At 42.8% G+C, this 24,715-nt stretch overlaps 1 protein-coding gene across 1 annotated transcript; it reads left to right on the forward strand.

Annotated features, from left to right (window-relative positions):
* Positions 1 to 1,887: 1,887 nt before the first annotated feature.
* On the forward strand, positions 1,888 to 21,656 carry LOC144125193 (uncharacterized). Its single transcript, XM_077658394.1, has 15 exons — positions 1,888 to 2,132; positions 2,924 to 3,027; positions 3,140 to 3,238; positions 5,210 to 5,308; positions 6,119 to 6,223; positions 7,734 to 7,832; positions 9,632 to 9,733; positions 11,055 to 11,153; positions 11,522 to 11,620; positions 12,235 to 12,333; positions 13,529 to 13,627; positions 14,277 to 14,405; positions 16,270 to 16,522; positions 17,833 to 17,961; positions 21,359 to 21,656. Exons 1-15 carry the CDS (start codon positions 2,018 to 2,020, stop codon positions 21,445 to 21,447), a joined length of 1,719 nt encoding a protein of 572 aa, XP_077514520.1. The 5' UTR covers positions 1,888 to 2,017; the 3' UTR covers positions 21,448 to 21,656.
* Positions 21,657 to 24,715: the final 3,059 nt, after the last annotated feature.

Here is a 24,715-nt window from a genome sequence, read left to right on the forward strand (position 1 = left end):
GAAACGCGCTGGTTCATGCGCCCTACCTGTTCGCCTACTCTCTCGAGTTTCGCAGTAGTGGAGTCCGGTATGAGTATGTGGTGGACAAACAGGCCGAGAATCGGGAGCTCCTCCAGGAGGTAAGTTGCTCGGGCAAGGATGTGCGCTGCTTCGTTCTCTCTGACGTTTTGATGGGCTGGTGCCCATATTAATGTCCTGGTTCTCTCCCTATCCAGACCTCTCAGGATGCGTTCTGCCTCCTTAGAGATGCGGCGTTTGCTGTAGTTGTGTAGTATACTGTTTTGCTGTCGCTGATTATCTCTCTTGCGCGAGTTTCTCTACAGCTAGCGCTACTGCAACTTCGTCTGCGATTTCTATGTCTTGCGTGTTGGTCGATGCGGTGATGACCCCGTCTACAACCGCCGCTACGGCAGCTCCGTCCTTTCTATACTGTGGCATCCGCGTAGGCGACGTCTTCTGCCGGCATTTGCTTCTTTTTTCCAGGGCTCTGGCCCCTTGATTTCTTATTTTCTTATTATATTCTCGGTGCATGTTTTTAGGTATTGGGGGATCGTGAGTAGTTCCCTCTGTCTAGAGTCCAGGCTGACTTTCTTGTTTTCTCCCATCGGTGCTAGGCCTACCATCCTTAGAATATGGTCCTGCCTGCTTCGGTGCTACTCAACCTCTCCATCTGTGCTTTCTAACTCCTCTATTTCTGTCGATCTATTATGAACTCCTAGCTCCTCTAGTCTTTGAGTTGATGTTTGCACCGGGAGTTTGGGTGCCTTCTTGGTACAATCTCTGATTATTACGTCTATTTTTTTTTAATTTCTACCTGCGTGAGTTCCATATATGGGGTGGCATAACTAATTCTGCTCATTACGAAGACGCATGATTCAGAGAAGGTTCCTCACCTTCATACTATGCTCCTTGAGCGACCCTCTTGGCTCCGCTTCTAGTTTCTTTTGGGACCTGTGTGTGTTTTTCCCTCTTTCCTGGATGAAGAATCCTAGTATATCCTGTTTTCACTGACTTTCGGGACCTCCCGTCAACCCACTGTTATGCTAATCGGCAGCTGTGGGGCACATCTCCATTTGTCGTATATTAAGAGTTCTGACTTCAGTGGTGAGCACTCTAGTCCTTTTCTTGCGTATTCGACAATTATGTCTGCCGACTCTTGGCCTTGCCATGAAGGTGGCAACTTCACTAACCCATTGATTTATGTCATCTGCATAGATGCTGTAGTTAAAGTTCTCTATTTCGACTAGCGCTCGGTTTCGGCGGCGGCTCAGTGACGTCATAGCAGTCACGGGGGCGGCGTGGCGCAGTAATTGTCTCGCATCTCGCTGGACACCCGAACTGCGCCGCAAGGGAGGAAGGCGGGAATGGCACTGTCCGCAAGTGAGCGCTCTAAAATCACAAGCGCCTCGGTCAGTTTTTGTTTCTTGTTATCCTGCGAGACATGCGTGTAACCGCTGGTTTTGTCTCAACGTCTCTACAAGATTACTTTTTTTTTTTTCAAAAGAAGAAGTATCGTGTAGTTTGTTGACAATTTTAAGACTTATGCACAACATAGCCCTTAATTTAAAGTTTATTTATGGGCAATAGCCTTATCTAAAATTACTTGAGGGTTCCGGTGGTATTACAAGAGTAGCCTGAGACGGGTAAACAGCCGCAGGTCATTCATTGGCGCTTTGGCCAGCGCGCGTCTACCGTTTTTACTGCGAGCCTTCGCGTAATCAAGAAACCCGTAGCGAGACGCTGCTGGTCGCGCCGAGCGTTGACCTTTTGGGTGATGTGCAGCGCCGTTTAGCACTACACGGTCTGGAGCATAGCCTGACAGCGGTGGTCTTGGGAACTACGCTACATTTGGCGAATGTAGAGAATGTCGCTGCAGCTGTACGCGGTGTCATAGACTCGGCGCCCTTTACAGTGCAGCAGGGGGATATGAACGGATTGTGTGTTCGGTGCATTTAGCTCAGCCGACCAGCCTTTTTGCCACGCCTTGCAGCCTTGCGTCGAGGGTGCTGCTCCCAGCATGGACGCCTCTGCGTCCGATGTTTCCGGCCGCCTCTCAAAACGAACATCCGTTGCTTCCAGCAGGGTGCCCGAAACCGATCTAGTGCCACTGAACTTCAGTCATACTTCGAGAGGTGCGCCCATTCGCCTTTGCTCTCTCGCAGCGCGTGCTTTTACTCGCCAGCGCTCCTGATTACGGCTACGGCGCAGTGCACGCTAGCACGGTTGAACGATCATCCGGATCGTACATTGCGTTTTCGTACCATTGTGCAGTTTCGGTTCCCTTTTTTACCCCAAGAAGAAAAATGCACGGTTTCCCGATACCACGTCTTCAGCGAATTTCGTTCAACGGTTTCGGAAGCCTTATGCCACTTCGGTTCCGATTTCAGTGATTGGGTCGGTCAACTTGTTGATGCTACGTACTACACCATCACGAAGTCCTTTTCATGACTTCGGCATCTGTGCGCTGGAGAAGTGAAGGGCTAGCCTGTGCAGAAAACTGCTTTCTCTCATTAAGTTAGTGTTCGTTAAATTCCGGGAATAGATGCTTGCATTCTGTGGTGTTAGATTTTTACATGATGTGAAAACTCGCAACCTCTCCTTTGATTTTGCCCCGATCTGACGTTATTTCACGTGCTAACACCTGCCAAAAATGTTTGACCAGTATGTATGCTTGCTTTTCTTTCTCATTGTTATTGTCTTTCTGGTTTCACTCTATTCTTTTATTTTCTTGATCATTTTTGCAGTGTTACTTCTATATTCTCGTCATTAAACTTGCTGGTCCTGTTGTAGATGATTTGCTCTTTAGCTTTGCTAGCTACGCTATTTACCAGCTGGCAACCAACAAAAAAAATCTCCTCAGTGTTCTTGTGAATTCAAAATGATTGGAAAGAATTCTATGAAAATGCTCTGCTGTTGCTTGCAGGCATAAAAAATGAGCTGTTACTTCATGAAGCTGCCATCAAGAATGACGTTCCTACGCTCAAGCACCTTATTGAATCAAAAGTGGATGTCAATGCACGAACACACGTAAGCCTGCTCTATGCTTCCTATTAGTCATTAGCTGTTATGACTTTTGGAACATATATCTGGGTACTTTGGGTGAAACAGCGCTGTTTGCATGCATTTGCCATCATCTCAGATGGAGAGAGTACCTCTGCATTGGGCTGCCGCTCATGGTCACCTTGACGCCATGGCTGCTCTCATCCAGGCGAAATGTGATGTGGAAGTGACTGACAAGGTGAGCACGTTATCTGTGACGTTGCTCTTTTTTTTTTTTTTTACAGACAGTGCATGGTATAGTTGGATACAACTCAAGAACGAAGCGCAAAATGCCACTCAAGAAGGGCCCTCCAGCCGATAGCCCCGACCTACTGTCCTGACGTTGTGGTTAATCACTTTGCAGTTGCGACATCATGATGGTCGGCCAACGCCATTGATTGAAGCTCCTCCTTTGAGGGGCATGTGCCACTTCATTCTTGAGTTGTATCTGACAATCAATCACTCTAGTCCAGCCATGTCCAACTATGTAGCGTGATCCAATCACTGAATGCATAACCGGTGAAATCGTATGTAATACAATCTCATATAAATGTCGGACTGCAATCACATGTAAATGTTGGAATTGTTTGGAGGGGTGCTGATAGGATCTGTGATCATGTCCACTGATTGCACTGACTTTATTGCCTAGCTTGGAGTTTGTAACGGAGCTAGATGAATCAAACCTGTGCTTCTGCAAGAAAAATTCCCATGAATAATGCATTAGCATAGCCTGTCAGACAATTGGGATGAGATAAATTTGTTGGCTCTCTGATAATAAAAGTGAGGAGTCTGAGCAGACCATTACACATTGCCTAGCAGAGAGAAAATTTATTATGCAGGGATTACCTGAAGAGCAGTTGTTTGGTATCATTACTGGGAGCTACATGAGAAGTGAGGATGATCAGGCCATCCAGTTTGCCTGCTGAAATTAGTGGCACCATCTAATTTTAGTTATGCATTTAACAAAAATAGGCCCACTGATGTATTTGTACCGTGGGTTAGTGCCAGTACTGTTGGCTTCTTAGCATACCACTTGCTTTATGTGCTTTTCTTGGATACCATAGAATTATACACCTCTTTATTGACAGCCTTAAAAAATTTCTTGGCCTGTCACCGTGGCTTAATTAGGTGGACACCTAAATTTTTTGTACTTTTTGCCCAATAATGCATTTAAAGGGACACTGGAGACAACTTCGTGTTCTCAGTATGAGTTGATTCTTGGCTTTGGGTATGTTTAGATATTTTTCCTGCAGAAAAAAGACGTATTTATCGTGGAGAAAGTTGAATTTACAAATCTTCTCACCAGTCAGTTCAAGCACGTCATGTCCTTACCGAAAAGAACATGTTGCCATAGTTTTGAAATAAATGACAATGTGGTGTAACATCTGGGATCCACGCCTAAAAATGCGGTGTCAATGCAAGCATTTTACTTGCAAAATTGACCAGTGGTGGAGATACCTGTATTTCGTTTTTGGTGTTTTCCAGCTTATAAAAGCACCGTTTTTGGTGAGAATCGTCTCTTTGTTGTTGTAATGCCGTAGTCTGTCAATACAGGGGCCGTATTACAGAATGAAGACAATCTCAAAACAGTCACAAGACGGTCACAAAGCTCCTCTGCTATTGGTCGGCATGGACTGGCGAACATATCGACCAATAGGAGCGGGGCTAATGGATTTGTTTCTAACACGTTTATGATTTGATTGTTCCGTAATTCGGCCCAAGGTCAACTTCAGTTCGTCCTCAGTGTCTCTTTAACTTAGCATGACATGTCTGTGTTCTAGCATTTTGCCTCCATTTAAATATGGCCACCATTGCCAGGATTAGATCCTATTACCTTTGACACGGTAGCTAAATGCCATAGCTGCATAACCACTGCTCGCTTTTCTTCATGACGTGTTTTGCAGATGATGGCTATTTTTTATTTCTTGTGCAAAGACCAGGCATGCACTTGTGCCAAGTGCATATTTTGGCAAAACAGACTGCAAAGTGCAACCTCTGCTAAAGTCTTGATGTGATGGAAACAAAAGTATATGCGTATACGCAAAGCAACTTTTCAGACTTGCTATAATAGAGGTGGAGATTCTTCTTGTATGTGACTGTCTTGAACACTGCATGGTTAGCACTTTGTTTTCATGTTATAAAATTCTTGAAAATTTATGTTGAATTTCAGTATGGAATGCGACCACTGCTGATGGCGGCATGGTTTGGACATCGGGGAGCCGTTCAGCTTCTGGTGGAAAGTGGAGCCAGCTGCCGTGCAGTGAACCGCGTATGTGATCTGACAGTTGTTGTGGCTAATTCCATCTGCGTTAACAAAGTGATGACTTGGTATTTGAGTGGTTTGATTTTATAGAAAAGTTAGGATCCTAGGTGTAGCGTAATAATGGTCGATGATTACGGTGACGCTTCTTCAGCTTATTGCTTTCATTGTGAAAGAGGTGGTGCCATTCTTTTGAGATAGCTTTTTAGGAAGATGGCTTCTCAATATTTCTTATGACATGATTAGTTAATTTTCTTGCCTGTCTGCTGTGCTGCAGATATAAGTTTAAATGAGTTTGAAGTCGTCATACTGCTTTGCTTGCTTCGCTTTCTTAATTGGAGAATTCACTTGAGGTGGCTCATTATAAGTGTGCAAAATGGTCTGACTGGTGCTGGTAAGATACTGAAAAAGCTGCCAGTATAGGCTTTCTAAACCTGCTTTCCAGCACATGCCATTGAATTCTTGCTGTAAAGAAATGCCTCATTCTACATACTGTTTGCCTTGAAGCCTCATAAAGCAGTGATGAGGCTACCACTGTATTTTTAGCAACAGTGACCTTTGTAAGACTGTCTTTTCTATTTAAATTTTTGCTGATTTCTCGACGTAGTGGGCCAACTTTGTGCCCAAAAGTCTCCATCACAAAATATTGATTGCAGCATCAAGAAGCAATTCATTCTAATATAGCCTTCATTAAATTTTTTTTTGGTTGCTTAGCATATTTGGGTTACAGAGATGCATTTTGTTCTGTCCTTTGAAGTGTTCCATGCTCAGTTCAGTTTGTCATCTATTGTGATCCTCCCTTATTGCTTTGATGTGCAGCAAGGGCAAACTACGCTGCATTGCGCTGCTCAGAATAATCACCATGAAGTCCTCGCTTTCATGCTTGACTCTACGGAGACCATCAAAGTCAACGCCATTGACAAGGTCAGTCTCTCCTTGCCTGTGCAATACAGTGTTTTAAGAGTGTGCATCATCATTGATGGGAGGATTCTGCGAAAATGTACTGTGGTAGTCTGAATGCATACACAGGCGAAATTTTGATCGATGAATGCATCCAGTGTGAGCACTCGACATGAGAAGTTTTCTCACTGTGGCACTGAAAGAAAAAAATAAGGCAAAGGTTTAATCCGGCTAAGCCTGAGTAACCAAAGCAAAAGCTTGAAAGTTAAGCCTGGTAAAGCTTGGCTAGACTTAGTTGTTGCTTGGTGGTAATGACTGATGTTTAACCACGGTTTACCAGGCTTAACTTTAAAGCTTTTCCTTTGGTTACTCTCTTCGTCTCTGTGCGGCAGCCTGTCGGCGAGCTACATCCATTAAATGATCAGATTCGGCCTGTTGTCTTTGCAACCTCTGAGATGCAGACAGTTCACGAGGCGTCTCGCCTGGATCATCCATGACGACTGCTGCCGTTAAATTGTCGAGAGCTGTTGCAACCCGTTGGCACTGGCTGAGAGGCAGTGAAGGCTATCTAGACAGAGCGAGCGCCCGGCTCCGGCATAGTTGCGTTTGAGTGATGTCATGGTTGTCACGTGACTAGGCAGAGGCGAGCGCTCAGTTTCGGCGGTGGTGCCAGCTGAGTGACGTCATAACTGTCACATGGTTTCTCATTGGTACAAGGTCAAACTCTCACACATGATGCACACGGTGAAGAAGCTACGGAAGGAGGTAGTAAAAGCTTCCACTTTTAAAAGTGATGTACAGCGTCATTTCATCTGGATGACATTACTGTATGATATTTGCATCACATACATGTCACACATGCATGACATTAGTCTAAGCAAGCGCAGCTTAGATGTAAAAAATCTAACCTTAATTTCTCATTTGGTTTGTGTAGACAAGAGAATAGTGAAATAACACTTGTAGTGTTTTGGGGGGCCCAGGAACATTTGTTTATTGGGTGTATATTGTGCAATAGCAATGAAAGAGTTGGAAAGTGCCTTTCACAAGGAACATTTCGAGTGTGCAAGGTTGAGGTAAGGTTGAGGCAGACTTCATGCTTCTTTGCTCATTGCATTTGTGCTGCTAAATGCGGTCTGTTTTCTGCATCCAGGGCCATAGCCTGCATAACATTTTTCATCTGTGTTATCCATTTTCAAGTCACCTACATTATTTTCGTTCAGTTTCTCTTGTTCCATGCTTCTGTATTTTGCATCTGTCAGATTTGTTTGTTTGCATGGGGCATCGCCATCAGTTAGTTTACAGTAGTTATTCTATGATTTTATGGGTAATGAGAAAAAGATAGAGCTAACCTTCTGGCCAATTTTTTCATGTGTGAAGATCTCATTCATATTAGTCCGACAAGTTTGTGGCCATGTACTGTGCCTGCGCAAATCACAAGTGCATCCTTAGGAAAAGTTGAAGAGTGTACAACTTGGCCCCTTTTATAAAGACAATTTTCATAGTGTCCTCATGATTGTTCTGATTCTGTTAACAGAATGGCCAAACAGCCCTGCACATTGCTGCTATTAACAACTGCATGGAAATTGTGGAGAAATTGCTACAGTACAAAGCTGACCCCAACATCAAGGACAAGGTAGGAACTTAGCTGGACCTCCCAGCGGGAACATTTGCAGTGATACGGCTTTGCTTGAAACAATAATTTGTGCAGTCTTGAGCATGCTTCTGGTTCTTTTAAACTGTTTTGGTGCACATTTGGCCAAATTTTACTGGTCTGTGCTCTGCAGTTATAATTTGTACACTGGTGTGGTTGCCACTTGCTTCCACTTCTTGTCTGAGTATTGCTCTCATTTTGTTTTTTGCCTTTGTTGTAGATCCAGAGATATAGCCATACAGCTCGGTTTGCATGAAGGTAACCCTTTTGTTTTTCTTCGTTTTCATTCTTGCAGTTTATTTTGTTGAAAGTGAAAAAGTAGCTTGCAGAAATGATGCATGCTTCTTGCTGCTGTTTAGTCATCCTGTTGTTATTCTTGCACCATTATCTTTGCAACTTGTTCTTCTGAAGCTGTGTTTGCTTTAGGCTTCCAGGATTTTAAGCATAAATCCAAAAAGAAGGGACTTTTCCTTTGTGCAGTTTTATCTCTCAGTTAATTCATAGGCATATACATGGAAGCATCTCATACCTTTAGACACAGTGCAAATAATTCTCAGATCATATTAAATTTGAGCATGGTATCGTGAAAATTACGATCTGTCCCGATGCATCTGAACAGATGGAGGCATTTAGGTGCTTATCCTTGTTTGTTTGTTTAATTGTTTGTTTATACAGCATTTAGGATCTGTATTTATTTTTGGTCAATGCATATGATGTGAGCATGACAAGTAAGTTTTAGTAATCAATGTTTAGAAGCAATTTTTTATTTGTATTTTTATACATAATCTCTTAAATTTCCCAGAAAACCAGGTTGGTCCCCTTCATGGCCAAGAAGAGCTTTTTTCACTAATGATCAGCTGCCGCATGCTTTAGTGTTGAGAACTATATAAAGGTCCATCACAATGCGCGCGCGCGTGCGCGTGCGTGCGTGCGTGTGCGTGCGTGTGTGTGTGTGTTGTAGTTTGGTGCTAGAAAAAGGATAGTCATTGCCAACTGCATGTGTGGTTATTTTTTAGAGCGGCGAACCAAAAGAAATGGCATGTTCCACTACAATAGGGCAGGCAGTCCGAATTTGGTGGCGTAGGCACCGCAGTACCTTGCCATCGAATGTTGCGTTTGTGCTGACCTTCCTGCATGCCGATGCACTTAATTTCAGTTTTGTGTGAAAAGAAGTACCGGATTTTGTTGCGTAGAATGGCTTTAAAGCATGACTTTTTCTTTGTTTCAAAAACCGATATGGCATTGTCTTGTCCATTACTTTGAACTGAACATTGGCACTAACCACCTGACTGTGTTAATTTTAAAATATCGCAAATCTTAGTTAATTATGGAACTAATTGGTACATTTTTTTTAATAACCAATGTTTGGACAGTACATTCTTGAAAAGATTTTATTTCTATTTCAACCACCCTCTATTAAATAATTTTTTAAAGGGCTCATTGAAACACGTGGTATATATATCCATGGTGCGGAATCTTGTGAATTTGCGCTCTCCTAGTTCGACCTTCCGGCTTATTCAAATTGACGCTTATATCCTGTCAGCATCAAGTGTAATAAAAGGGCTTTTCTTAATAATTTCAACAAATTTTCGGTTCTTTAAGTTATTGTTATCAACCTATCAGTTATCGGTAGTTGACTGTATAGGTTCATTTTGTCAAGAAAGAAGAGAAAAGAATGCCATGCCTTATCCTTTAATACAGTAACCAATAGAAGGCCCTTCTGAATCTTGTCAACATACTGCCTGTGGTGTATTTTGGATGAACCTTGCTTTTTTTTTTAGTCTGGCTGCACAGCACTGCATCATGCTGCTCAACGAGGCCACCATCTCGTGATGAAACGGCTGTTGCAGAGTAACAAGATGGATATGGATGACCCAAACTATGTGAGGCTGGTTCCTTTTTATAGGGTTAGCTGCTAATGGGAAGGTTCCCGGGTAAAATGTGTTTGTTGCCGTCGTCCAAAAGTGTCTGTTCAGCTGAATGTGACCGGGGAGTGGGAAGCAGGAGGCCACCCCGCAGGAATTACGACCTTATGGAGACGCATTCATGTGACTACCCCATGCATATACCCGTGCCTTGCACTTCACTCTAACTTTCCCAAATAAAAAAGAGCAAAGGTTCCCGGGAGAGGCATGTTTGTGTTTTCATATCATTTCGTGTCCATGCAACCCAAGCGTGAGTGGGCAGGGGAGGCGGACATTGAATGAGCATCCCTTTCAGTTTTACAAAAAAACATTCTTAGGCCTTATTTGTATGGGTATTGCTTTTGCATTGCCTCAAGAAAAAAAGTATTAAATTTGCAACTAGAAGCGTAATTTTATGTGTCAGGATTACCTGCCATGTGGAAACGTTCAAAACAAAATTAAACAAACACGAAAGGCAGATCAGTACCTTGACCTGCCATGAGTGGCAATAGAATGAATGAGGGCATTACAATGTCACAAAAGTAATTATTCCAATTCAAAAAATAACCCAGAAAATCGCCCTCCTTGCCTTGCCGTTGACACAGAACCTTTTTTCAGCGAAATCCATCATGATCGAAAAAGTTGCTAAGCCACTTGGCCTTGCATAACTCATATCAAGCAGTTACCTAAAGCATTTATAGAGATAACTGCTTTCTGTACTCTTGTAACGTAAAAGCATTGTATATATCCAAGGAATAAAAAAATACAGACAATCAATGCGATTGATGTGGAAGAATATGCGTTAGCTTTATTCTTCCCCTCAGATGTAGCAACAGCTGCTGCTGTCTGATTCAGACTGTGCGAGCGGGTGGCGCAATCCAGTCCGCCCGTTACCATATGATATGCCATACCCCAGCTCCACTCTCCTGATCCAATTAAGCAGTCGCAGTGTGGCATGCCATGCCCACTCCACTCCCCCTCACCCGTCACTGGTCACCTCCCTGCCTTTTTCTCTTCCCTCTCCCTCCACTCCTCTGAAAGTGCGGAGAGGGAATCTCCACTTTCCTGCCTACCATTCGTCACCCCCCACCCTCTCTTCGTCTTCCATCTCCTCTGAAAGTGGAGAGGGGGTTTCCCTCTCCACTTTTCCAGCCGAGGCTTTCACAGATGGATGGATGGATGGACCTATTTTTCGGACAAAAAGGTTGTAATGCTAACACATTAAAAAAAAAATGCCAGAAGCCTGTACTTTGCAAGCCTGTTGCATTTGATGAAATGCCAAATGTCTCTTTCTTTTCAGGAGAGAAGCACGCCTTTGCATTTAGCGGCACAGAATGGGCACCAGGGAGCTGTGCAGATCCTTCTCGAACATGGCTGTGATGCTTCTGTCACTGACGCTGTAAGTGCATATATTCGTGCAAAAAAATAAAACTCTGTACCTTACATTTCATGGAAGAACAGACTCCCAAAATATTTTTAAGCACCTGAGTATTGTTACCTTCCCTCTAGTGCATATTTCTTACTTCAGCATCAATTGCAGTGCCTTTGCATTTTCAAGTTTTTATAAGCTGTGTATGTCCCCTGGTTTTTACTTTATTTGTTTATCAAAGCGTGTTACAAGCTGTGTGTGTCCTCTGTTTTTTACATTATTTGTCTATCCAAGCTTCTTTCTGTTTGTTTATCCAAGCTTGTCACCTTGTTGTTATTCTGCTTTCTCGCTTCAGTGAAGTGTGTTTCCTCCCATCTTGTCTTTCTCCTTGGTTGCAGAAAGCACGAACAGCTCTCCACATTGCAGCCTCACTGGGCCACCTTGATGTGGTAGAAACACTGCTGCAGTTCAAGGCTTCGCTCACTGTCAAAGACAAGGTGAAACTGTGTGCCACACCTGTTTTTTTTCTTTAGTATTCCCTGTAGATGGTGAAAGTTGCCTTTATGACTTTGTTTTCACTGTTGTGATCATTTACCTTTAGCCTGAAGCTGGCCAGAGCGCACCTATGTAGCAGATTTAGTGTTCTTGGTTCTCTTTGTTTGAGAGACTTGGCCGTTGCTGTGTATGTGTATGTGTACATTTGTGCGCTCCTACAGGGCCCAATGAGCCCCTCATCTTCCCTACTTTTGTCTGTTCATAGAATTGTGAGTCTATGCCATAAGGTAGTTGTGAAAGGTTCCAACAAAGTTGACGCCTTCCACCCAAGGCTGTTAGACTGCTTTCAGTCTAATAGTGTGTTTCACATCTGCAGCTATGAGTGGATTCGGCTGTAGTGAACACTCTTCAGGTATGGCTAGAAGGAATGCCAGTGAAAGTAGAAGTAGAGAAAGTTTCTGCCTTAGCACAGTTGGCACAGCACTGCACACAACATGCAGATGTCGTGGATTTAGTTCCCACCAATGGCATATTGCTTCTTTCTGTTAAACTATCTCCATTTGTACTCAAACACTTTGCATCTCTGAGCCCCCATCCTCTTGCTCTTACACACCAGCATGGAAACATGCCATTGCATCTGGCTGTCCTTGGCTGCCATGCCAACATGGCTGACTTGCTGGTGAAGAAAGGAGCCCTGGTGAATGCAACTAACAATGTGAGTTCCCCGTGGGTTGCTGTGGGAAATGAAGTGCGCTCTTAGCACGAGGGTTTACAGGTTTCTTTGCAGCATGAGTGTAATACAGTATGATGTCTTCGCTGAATGTCGGCTAGGCATGTCCAGCAGTTGTTTTAATTTTGAAACAAAGGTAGTATACCTTGCAGTGTTTGTCACTGAAAAGAGCCGAGTTTTTCTTGAGCCCTGTCTTAGCCAAGCCCGAGCTCATAGTGGAGTCTGAGCTGAGTGCTAAAAAAAATGCATTTTCTTTTAAAAAAATACAATGTCCAATGCCATTGCCCACCAGTTTTATGGATTTTCTGAGATAATGCTTCCTTGAGAAATTAATTGTACAGTTGCTGCATTTTTTTTTAACACGCTATGTCTCCTTGAGAATTAGTTTCATTTTTTTTTTGTCACAGTTTTCGATCTTGATCCAAAAAAATTACATGCTTGGCAAATACGTAGTGCAGTACTATGTAACTTTGTAACGACCTTTCTAAATGGCTGTTAAGGCAGCACTAACGAAACTAGCTAGTAGTATATAGTTGCATATAGCTAACAGTATATAGTTGCTTTACACTGCATTACCGGTATTTATTGCCTTATATAAAAGGTCATATTTAGACATGCAAGTTTCTAAAAAAAGGGCAATGTTGTAGAAATTAAAAAGGACGGCCCTCTTGTTTTCTTCAAAATTGCAGATATTGAAGTTTGCAAATACACTAGTTCTGCTGCTGTTTTGAAAACTATGTTGCATCATTGTGATAGCTTTTAAATTGCACCGTAACAAGTGCACCACACCTTCAGCATTTTTGTAAAGAAAGATATCAAGTGTGTGATAGTGGATAAATGGCAGTAGCTCAATGAAGACAGCAAAGATTGCTAAAACTTGTGAGTTCAAAGGTCATATTTTTTTTTTCATTATTGGTTGGCAGTAGAAAGATTTTAGGGTGGAATTGTGGTTGTCCAACTCATGATGGATTTGGGCCACTAGAAAGAGTTCATAGCATGGGTAGAAGGTGGAGAAACCCAGCTCTTTTAAGAATAGGGGATGTTTTAAGCGGGAGGAGGCATGCTGGTCGATTGGTGCATGATTGCGAAAGTGACAGGCCAGGAAGTGTTAATTGTCACTAATTAGTGCTTACAGGTCACTTTTTGCAAGTTCTCACTAGTGTCATTTGTTGTTTGTCAGCGCCTACAAACACCACTGCACATAGCAGCAGAGCTTGGTTTCACCGAAGTGGTTCAGGTGTTGGTGAGCCATGGAGCTGATCTTTTCCTTCCTGAAAAGGTGAGTGTGCAAGTACTGGCATGCAAAAACTGAGCATTGGACTTGCAGTTAGGGAAGAGGCTGAGGCTGCTAAGATATTACACGGCATGTTTTGCAAAACACCGGAAAGGCTTTTAATATTAAGCAGCATGCTTTGAGCCTTGCACTTTATCTGTCAATAATCAAAACCAGTCATTGAGATTACGCACGTAAATCATTTGCAGTGGTAGGGAAGGTTCACTGTTTGACTTGAAAAATGAAAAATAATCAAGGTGACCTTGTCATGTTGGAAAACGTGAAGTGAAAAATGTGATGCAATTTCAGCTCTCTTGTAACAGTGATAGTGACTCTAGGCATGTTTACTGTAGTGTTACATGATCCTCCAGCAATCATGGGTCAATTCGGCAGTCAGGATTGCTGTTTTTTAGTTTAATTTTTTTTTGCAGCCAAAAAAAATCCCGTGGAAATAGGTTCTTTCCAAAAATTGCTGCATTGTTCTGTCTTTGTTTTATATTTTATGGCTTTAAAAATAAGTCAGTCCTTTTGACACAGGTCATTGTATCTTCGCACTGCATTTTATTTGTGTGCACATGCGCGGATGATCAGTGAGTTTGAAGTATGCAAATAGAAGGAAAAAGAAACTGAAAGGCTTTGCTTTTTTCCTGGCCAGGGTGGACGCACAGCACTGTACATCGCTGCACGGGGCAGCTACACAGCAATAGTGGATATGCTTATTACAGCAGAAAGGGAGATTAAGCACAGGAACAAGGCCAAGGAACAGTCAGTCACAACACTGCAGGTGAGACCGGCAAAAGTCATGGATTATACAGTTGACTATTGGTACCCCTTTGTTGTTATGTGATCTAAGCAGCTGTCTGCATAGCTGCAGGACGCGCATACTGTGAACTAGGATGCGTACTCTAGCAACGAGTATGAGGGAGAACAGGCACCTGTGCTATACCTTTTTTTTTTTCCTTTGTGTATGCATGCTGGATTATGGTAAACACTGTACAGTATTTACTTGCGTATTGAATGTACATTTTATTGCAAAAAAGATCGGTGCAAATTTGGAAGGTGTATTGATTATGTGGGTAAGATTTCTCAAATATTTAATGACTAACATAGGGAGTGAATTTATTGTGTGAGTAATTTGTTATGCAAACAGGTGCGATGCATTGTTTAGCAAATACCAACTCGGCCAGCAGTCAAAATTTTTAAGTCTGTGTAGAGCATTCCACTGCTTTTTCTGCGCACACCTATGCAATTACAGTCACAGAGAACAGAGGCAGTGATAACAGGCCCTTCATTAAAGTCAATACATGATGATTTGATAAGGTTATTGGGGCTGGGCACCTTGCTCGATGTATATGGTGTCATGGCTGGGCGTAAATATAGTAAGTGTGGTTCCGCTGTTGTTTTTGTGTGCTGTGAATATAGTGGCTTCCGTAGCATCATACTGAGAGAGAGAAAAAAGGTGAAATCTTGTTCATCGTTTTTTGTGTGCAGGAATGTGTGATGTTTACTATCAGCAAAACATAGAAACATTGAGGTTGCAGCACACAGTAACTCTCAAGAGGTGCCACCTGCACGAAATGGAAGCAAAGCTGTCCACCACAGCGGCATACGTGGTAGTATTCCCCGCCTGCCATATGTAGGTTCGAAGCTACATTGACTCACTTAACTTTTTCAAGGGTTTTCCCAAAACTGAGTTGCTTATTTGTAAATCTGGATGCATAACTTAATTATAGCTCAGACCTTATAGTGTGATTTTTCTGGGTCTGTTTTCTTCCTCTAGAGCTCATTGTACTGGTTTAGCACTTGAAATGTGGGTGCATGCAACAAGTGCAGTTTTCGGAAAGCGTGATGGCTTATATAGAAACAGTGAACATGCTCACTCTGCCGCAGTTTGCTTGTGGAAGATTGGGTCGTGGTGGGACGAAAATGCAAAAGGTTAAAGGGAAAAACAAAAATAAGCAAGTAGCAGTCATCCTCCGCAGTGTACCTGCATTGGGCATGCCAAAAGCACATGAATGGCATTTCATTTCTTCCAAGACACGCCACACATACACTTATATGCGTATCAGGGTTGGAAGCTACTCGGAAACCACAGTAGTAACACCTTTGTGTCCTGGATGGCTGTCGGGGTCGTAATTGCTGCAGCTGTTGGCCACGTTCTGTTTGTGTATGCTTTGGAAGTTTCCAGATAATGCTTTTACATCTTCATGAACAGTTCCATTTGCTTTAGAGTTGGCTACGTTTGATCACAATATGCTGCAAACATTCTACGTGCAATCAGGGAACATGAGTGAGATAATTCAGTCCACGTGGTGAACAGGAAATGATAAGACTATGTTAGCAGCAGTAAGCAAAGAACACTTTAAAAAATCAAGTGAAAAAAAAAAACATTGTGGCAATGTAGTACATGCGAAGGCATGGAAAAGTGGCATTTTGGATGTGGTGCGGGTACCGCTTGTACTGTAGATTTTTTTGATTCCTGCAGCATACCTGTGTTTGCTTTCAGGGGTTGTAGTGTTTTTGAAGTATCGTGATGTATTGCATGGTGCCTATACGTAGTGAGAGGGCATGCACACATGCTTATTGTGCACATTTGCAAGTGAGATGTGGTGTTTGGCCAGCGGTTAATAAATAAATAAAAAATGCAGCCCGGCAGTCGGCAGTTCTGCAACAGTCTTGTGGACATCAAGGAGGAGAGTGTGGCAAGCGACCAGCAGCAGCACTCTGGCGCTGAAAATGTCGAGGATGGGGAGCAGTTGCAGCAGCAGCGGCAGCAACAGATGCAGCGGTTGGCCTGGACACTGGCCAAGGAGATGCTGGCACCAAATGACTGGAAGCACCTGGCACGACACTGGGGGTTCACTCCTGAACATATCAAGGCCATTGAACACCAGTACACAGGTGATTCATTACTGATGTGATTCATTACTGCCCTTTGGAAAGCCACAAGGTAGCGCTGCAGAGCGATGCAAATGATGTGATTCATTACTGCCCTTTGGAAAGCCACAAGGTAGCGCTGCAGAGCGATGCAAATGATTGATATGTGAAGCACTCTAGCCCCAGTGCTCCCAGCACAAAAACCATTCACTACATGCCTCACGGACCGCCGAAGAGCATGCCTGCAGGGGAGAAGACGTGCTTCTCTGCAGTGCAGCATGGGATAGCAGTTTAATTGTCATGTGCTCTCAGCAGTTATTTAAGATAAAGCAATGCCTAGTGTAGGTGCTGGCACCGGAGCATCGCAGCATCTCCTACCCTTAGCAATGTCAGCAGTGTCGCTGCCTGCCCTGCAATGCGACCTTTCTTGCTTCATGCCTTGCTTCTTGCTTCATGCGCCATGCCAGCCTGCTCCGTTTCTTTGTGTGGTATGCCATGATTAGATAATTGGGTTACCAGCATCTCTGGTTATTTTATGTAATCACAAATTCGTCCAATAGAGGTAGCATGTTTCGCAACAAAATTTTTGCTTCGGTCCCATTTTTTGTTGTTCTCGGCTAATTCAGATATTTTTCATGGTCCCAATGATTTTGAATTAATGAGATTTTACTTTAGATTACTAGCTAACATGTTTCACCTGCTTTCTTACTTTCTTCACTGCTACTTTGCTGACACACCCAGTATATTATAGGATCACGTGTTGCCATTAACTTCCCCAAAAGTTAGGATGCATGCATAATTTTCTATATTTGCATTAGCTGCTATAATGCATGAAATCTTTTTCCATTCTGAATGCATGCAAACCACATGGCCTTAATTCAGAGTGCTGGTAATTGAACTTGTGAGAATATTTGTTCTGAGTTTACACTTGTGTTGAAAGTCAGTTGGATTTAAGTTCCTATTGAATACACTATTTGGGCAGCCACTGACTTCATTTCATTTCATTTCATTTTTATTTACACCATAAAGATGTGGGCAGGCTCAGGCAAAAAGCGAACAATTTTCGCTTGAGACCACCCGAGCCCCCCAGTACATGGCATACAACGAACATACAGCAAAATAAAATATTAACATATCAGTTCCTTCTCTGATAATAGTACATGAGCAGCATAGCATACAGTATACAGCATACATGGCATACAGCAAGCACACAGCAAATAAAGCAGTGATGCATATAAACTAGTTGAAATTATCAATCGGGTGAGGTTCAGCACAGTGGGTTGCTGCTGAGGTGATATTTCTTTCTCACCTTCTCGTTTTTGTGACCATTGCAGGTAAATCCAGCTACAAGGAGCATGGCTACCGGATGTTGCTCATCTGGCTGCATGGCCTCCCACCAAACACAAATCCTCTCAAGGACCTCTTTGAGGCACTGGTTGCCATCGACAAGAGGGACGTTGCTGGTGAGTGCACTTCCCCCTAGCACTGCAGACTCCCGCAGAGTCAGCAGAGCAGTAGTAGCAGCTTTACCATTGGGCTTCCAAGTACTCAGAGCAGTGTCAGGACAAAAGAACTGAAACTTAATGGCAACTCTCTGAAGCTGTGGCCCATTGTGCTTAATTTTGTGTTTCATTAAACAGCTAAGGAAAAGGCTGGTGACTGGTTGAAGACTTAACGGTAACAAAGCTTGGCCACATGCTATTGTTTGCAGGCTCCTTGTCCCGCCATGGTGACTGCTTGTTGGCTGTGAGTGAAGTGCTAAAGCATGTGTGCAATCACTGTTTGCTTAGTAATAACCATGCCGTCAACTATGGAATGAGCTGGTGATGCTACAGAGAGGATGAAGTAGTACTGTACACAATGTTCAGCACGAAAGGGACTCGAAAATCTGTGTGGACTGTTGCCTTGTCTTGTGCTGTCATGGAACCTCACTATCAAGGGGCCCTGAGTCACACGTTGATCTTGGCATGATAACAAGTTCGGTTGGCAGAGTACATCGCGCTTAATGTCTCAGCTGAGTTGCACAATGCTCTAGACGACATGTAGCACTCGCAAGTAGAGTGCAAAGTAAGCGTGTCTTGATTTTGCTCAGCGTATTGTTACCCACCTGTCAGTGTCATAATGCTGCCGTGAAGTAGCCGGCATGTGGCATCAGCGCCTCCACCCACCACTCAAGATAAGTGACAGGACACAGTTTGGTAGGCAAGTTGTTGCTCACCTGGTACCATTAGTGGGAAAACAGAGGAGAAAACTTGAGTTTATCATGAGGGGATGTGGGTCTTCTGACTGCAAAAAATTGTTAAAAGTCGATTTTTAGAAAGAGTTTTTCGTATTAAATAAGGGGAAATTTTTTTAACCTTTACTGATTTTTATTTTAAAAACTGTGAGAGATACGTTGGTGCGGTCTGATGACCCGGATTTTAGAGCAAGGCAGACATTATGTACCTCATACGGATCAATAATTAAGTGTATAAATAACGAATTAACTTTTTACTTTTTATTTTAGGGGGCAGGGATATATTGGGAAATTGATGGCCGTCAACATCGAAGGTGAGCTGTGTTTTTAATTTTTCTTTATCAGCAATCGGGTTCGAAATATCGAACATCAAAAATAGGCATTTGAAAGCTCGTTGAGTTGGTTTTCCTACTTTGCATATTTATAAAATGGCATCTCTCTCACTTATGCGTCAAATACAAGCGCAGTTTATGCATTTTATGATGTAGGAGAACTTAACTTGATTTCAGCAACAATGACATATGAGCGATGTGGTTTTTTAATTAGATAACGCGGGAAAGCCAACTCGTAAGCTTTCAAATGTGTGTTTTTGATGTTCGATATTTCAAACCACATTGCTGATAAAGAGAATTTAAAAACAGAGCTCACCTTGCATGCTGACGGCCAACAATTTTACAGTAAAACCTTGCTCCCTAAGATCAAAAATACAAAAGTTTATTAGTTAATCTAAGTTAATTAATTATCTAATTATTGAACCATATGACGTACATAAAGGCTGCCTTGCTGTGAAATCCAGACCAATAGACCACAGTGAAGTCACAGTTTTTAAAATTAAAATCTGTAAAGGCTAAATACAATCACTGTATATGCTTCACGCTATATCTCCTCAAAATATTCATGCTCAAAACTATCTCAAAGTATTAAAAAAAATGACTATTTTGAGTTGTGCGTCCGAAAAATGAAGCACGAGCTTCGAAGTGACATTCTATGTTATGCAATCATAATTCTGAAACTGCTGTTGAACCTCCACCATTTTGCCTCAGTTTGGAAGCTCGTTTTGCGCCCTTTCATTTGATACCCTCCAAAAAAGCATCACAGCAGCGCAGCTAACGCTACAGCCGGTTTCCCACGACTCCACTTCCCGTTACCTAATATGTGCACACAGACTTCTCTATCTCTGTGCGTGATTTTACGAATAGTCTCTGTCTCATGGGCTTTTTCTCTGGTTTGCCTTAGGCAATTGAAATTAACTTGGCATCAATTTATTCAGGGGGAGAGTAGTGGAGTGATGCCTTTTTTTTGCTGGCTTTTTCATTACGGCTAAATTTTAATTGCTTGCTCTTCTAAATTACCAGCCAACCAGTTTTGTAAGTTCCATTCATAGATTTTTTTTACCGATGTATTTTCACTGAGGCAAGTGTTAAAAACAGCATCACCGCACAGATTGCATCTTGCGTGATGCAGTTGTGTAAATATTTATAATAATATATAAACATTTTTTGGCTAACGTCCTGTAATGAAAAGCCCAATTAAAACCACAGATCTGCTTATAAATCATATTCTAGTTGAGCTGTTCAAAATCTATTTTTTATATTTGGACTCTAGATAAAAGAAAGCACGCTTTTGTGGTAATTATGGTAAGGATCGTGCCGTAAGTAAAAAGAAAGTTTTAAGACCCGCATGCCCCCTTCATTTTTTCACTTTTGGATGGCATCACATCTGAGACATCCTACCATAGAAGAGTTTTGGGCCAGTTTAACGGAATAGTGACTCAAATTTCACTTTGTGCATTTGCTCGGCTGAATGGTGCACATACTTGTGGAGGCAATACTAGCCCATAACTAGAAGTTGGACTTCTCAGTTTAAGCAAAAAAAAACCCAGTAAAAGCGCGCTGAATTCAATTTTAAAATTCAGTTTTAATGGAGAAAGGTAGTCAATGACGTGCACACCACAGCTAACTGTTGAGTAGGAGTTGCGCTCAATCAAAGGAAAAAAATTAATAAAATACACAAGTCAGGGGCATGGTGGAACAGTGGTACCATTAGAAGTAACGCAGTCATGCATTTTGAGGGAATCATGCCTGTGCATACCAGGAGGCTTCACATTCTTGCCTTATGCTGTCTAAAAAAAAAAAGCCGAAAATAATACCTAAAAAAATAGGACCCATAAACTCCTGCCCTTACTTATAACATGTGTACCCAAGTGGATCAGATAATTTTTCTAATTTTTCCTCCAGAACATTGGGTTTCAATTGCAGGGATGTGTGCTTGCTTCTGATTTAATGGGATTAGGACAGAGTTCATGTTGGTCTAGGAAATGTGAGCAAACCAAGCCTTAGGTCACCTGCACATTTAGCCCGAAGGCATGATATGTGATGTCATTTTGTACCTAGAAATGATACCACAGTGATGACAATTTAAACAGTTCTGGCAGGCTAATATTGCTGAGACTGAAGGGCCTCAAAATAGATTGTATTGTAGCTGTCTTTCGTCAGCCATTCTTGCTGGAGGTGCAGCATGTAAAAATAGAGAGCTTATGCTGTAGCACTGACAGCCCGGATAAATGATGTCTCCGTTTAAGAAGAACAGTCATCAAAATTATCAATACTGCATACTCTTCGCAGAAAAAATTCGAAAGAAGGCAGAGGAGAATGCATATGGACCACGGCGCTTCAGCCCCAGTCGGCTGTGCCACATGTGCTGCTTGCTGTGATCACCAATGGGGCACCTGCTGTGAAAGCACCACATACTCCGTGCAAAAAAACATCTGGAAGGAGGCGGAGGAGAATGTGCATGGACACTGTGGCAGTTCGGCCTGAACCGACTGTGACTCGTGTTCCTGCCTGCCATGATCACCAGGCAGATACCAGCCCCGACAAGTGCCTACACACCGTCTGTGTTCCTCCTGCTTGCTTTGTCAACAAAGAAAAAAAAGAAAGAAATGTGCCTCACATCACTGTCTTGCGCGGTGGATCAAAAGGGAAGCAAGCCTCTGTGTGCCAAGCTGGCTCTCACGGACAGCATTTGTTTCCTGCTGAGACAATTTGAGGGAGAAGCCCATGAAGGCAGAAACCAAAGGCAAGACTACTTCTACACACACTGTTGTTCTTGAAGGCATGGGAATGTATGAAAGCTTCCAGTGCAGACTTAATGTTCCTGGGAATTGCTCGTGCAGTGCAACAGATCCTTGCAAGTCAGAACAGCCTGAAACAGCATCTATGTTTGTTGCAGAAACATGCTTAGCAGCAGTTTGATGCATGTACACGCAGTGAAGTGGCAAGCTTGATCATGGTCTTCCTTGAGTTGAGTGCCCTAACAAAGTTGGAGGGCTGAATTAAAGGGAGACCTTCAAAGGACTATAGGCACTGCATTTAGTTGCATGTTTTCTTCTCTGTAATGATGCATGAGACATTAGAACACACGGGTCACAACATGGCATTCGCCTATGAGCGCTAAATAATTTGTACTTGGAATTCTTCTCTCATGCTGTTTCAGTTTCATCAGCCGAACGATGACTGTAAGAAGTGTTAAGGTCATGTGAAGCATGAAAAAAACTGCAATATAATCACTGTTACTATAGCTTTAATTCACTACACACTTAAGCCAGCAAGCTCCAACCCTGGAATGACAACAAGCGATGTATCAGCAGTTGTATTGCAGGTTTTTTCGCGGGTTTGCAGGTTTGCCTCACACGACCTAAATGCTTCTTCCACGTCACAGCCATCATTTGGTGGATGAAATTGAAACCAAAGCAGTGTCAAGAAGAAATTCAATTGTAAATTGTTTAGCAGCGGTCGGGAAATACGACGGGGTGAACCATGTCTACTAATATCCAACGCATCATGTGAAAAAAGTAAGGGCGTGCAAATGTTGAAATTTTCGAATACGAATTGAATACTAATATGAAGCAAAAATGGCTTCGAATGTCAGGTTGAATATCAAATATCTGTTCACTATGAAAGAAATATTTGAGAACATGATATACAGGCAAATGCTGTGGCACTTAAGTTTTCCAGAACTGCCCATGTTCTTTGCAACTGAAATAAACAAAACGAGGCTGACTCAGCACCATATAAAAAAACATGATGCACACAGAAATGTATACTACTTGATTAGACAGCATAACAGTATTTAACCTATAATGTGGACATGCAAAATTAAGTCCATGAAACGACAACTGACTGACAACTAAAAAATAACATGATGGCTAGTAAAACCTCATTAGTTCGGAGCAGTTCAAGGGACCGGTAGAAATGCTCGAATTACCTGAAGATCGATTTATAAATTGCCCCGCGCCTCCCGAAAAAAAAAAATGCTGTAAATGCATTGGAGCCTTATGAGGAAGCTCCATCGCACAAACATCGAAAAGCCCGTGTCGAGCGTGCAGTTTTGCCGTGCCGGAAGAACGCGGACGTAAGCGAGGGGAACGAACATCGTCGTCGGAACGGCAAGACTGCTTCCAGATAGGAAAAGTAATTATCAGCGAAAATAATTATCAGAGCGCCAACCGGCGTCCGAAACCGACCGGAGCTGGGTTCGGACGATGGGCGAATGCGCAGGCCTACAGCTGCTGTCGCCGCGAGCTAGCAGCGAAGCTTAGAAACCGAAACTACGCGGCCAGGCTATTTTTTTTTTGGCCTGACTACAGGGGCCCTCCGATCGTTGTCACGCCTGCCGTTATGCCCACTTAAGAAGTGCATGGGCTACAATGCACCATGCAGTAGACGGGATTTTTACACCATCGCTTGCCCTGTTGTGACACCTCGACTCGCCCCTTCGGGAGCCTCGTGCAAAGTTCGGAAAGTCGGCTTTCTCGCATATCATAGCTTATCAAAACTAGTTGGCAGAGGTCACGCTCGGATTGTATGAAGGTGACAGGGCATATGCCATGGTGTGGGCGTTAAGAATGTAAAGCATTATGGAAAGACCAAAGAAAAAAAAAAACAGCGCGCTCTCGCGCTGTGATTGTTTGAAGCGAATGGTCGGCCATGTCATATGTGGGAAAGCCTACTTTCGGAATTTCCCTCTAGGTCAAGCCTATCGGCAGCCGAATGCGATCGTTCCAAGCGGTAAACGCCGGAGAAGAAAATGAAGAGGACGCATTTGTATTCGTCTTCCTGACGCTTTAAACTCAATCGTCGGATAATTTGCCTAGATATTGCGGTTTTGCCATGGCCGAATTTAAGAAAGTTGAAGCGGTTACAATCGCTGGCGAATGTTCGAAAATTCGGAAATTCTCGAATACGATTACGGACCGAATATCAAACATATTTGATTCGTATTCGAAATTTTGAATATTCGCGCTCCCCGAAATGAAAAAAAAAAACGCAAGCAAAAATTTGGTGTCTATGCTCTTTAAAACTGGCCTGAATTTCACGAACTACAGCAACCCAAAATTTCTTTAAATGGGGTTTAGCTGTTTAAGTCAGCAGGCTTTGTTGCTGTTGGAACAGCACTGAGGGTCACAGAAATGAGATACCTTTCAATTCTTTAGATTGTAATTGCTGAAAACAGAAATATGGAAGAAAAATGGTTCTGCTTGCAGTTCAGTGCAAAAACAAGGTCTGCTTAACCCTGTGCTATTAGGTATTTGTGCAAGTGGTTTAAGATGGAACAGTTCACATTGATTTCTGCACAGAGAGCATTGTAAATTCAAAAATTGACGGTGGCATTTATTGTGCCTGCTTTTACGGTATCCTTTACGAGGTAAGTGGACGAGTCATTGCGAGGCCCTTCATCTGCAATGGATTCAGCTCATTTGATGATGGTGATGGTTGTCTGAAACTGAATCAAGTATGACGAATGCACATCAAATGCTTACCAGATAGATAACACCTAATTCAGTGGTTAGTTTGATGCAGTGTCCAGTTACCTTGGGCTCTTGCATGCACTTGTTCCCATGATGTTTTGTTTATACACCCAAGGGAAGCCGTTTGTAACAGCAGACAATAAAACTGTCATGGGAAGCTTGCTAACTTTAT

Source organism: Amblyomma americanum, chromosome 3 (genome assembly GCF_052857255.1).
Source record: "Amblyomma americanum isolate KBUSLIRL-KWMA chromosome 3, ASM5285725v1, whole genome shotgun sequence".
Lineage (NCBI taxonomy): Eukaryota > Metazoa > Arthropoda > Arachnida > Ixodida > Ixodidae > Amblyomma > Amblyomma americanum.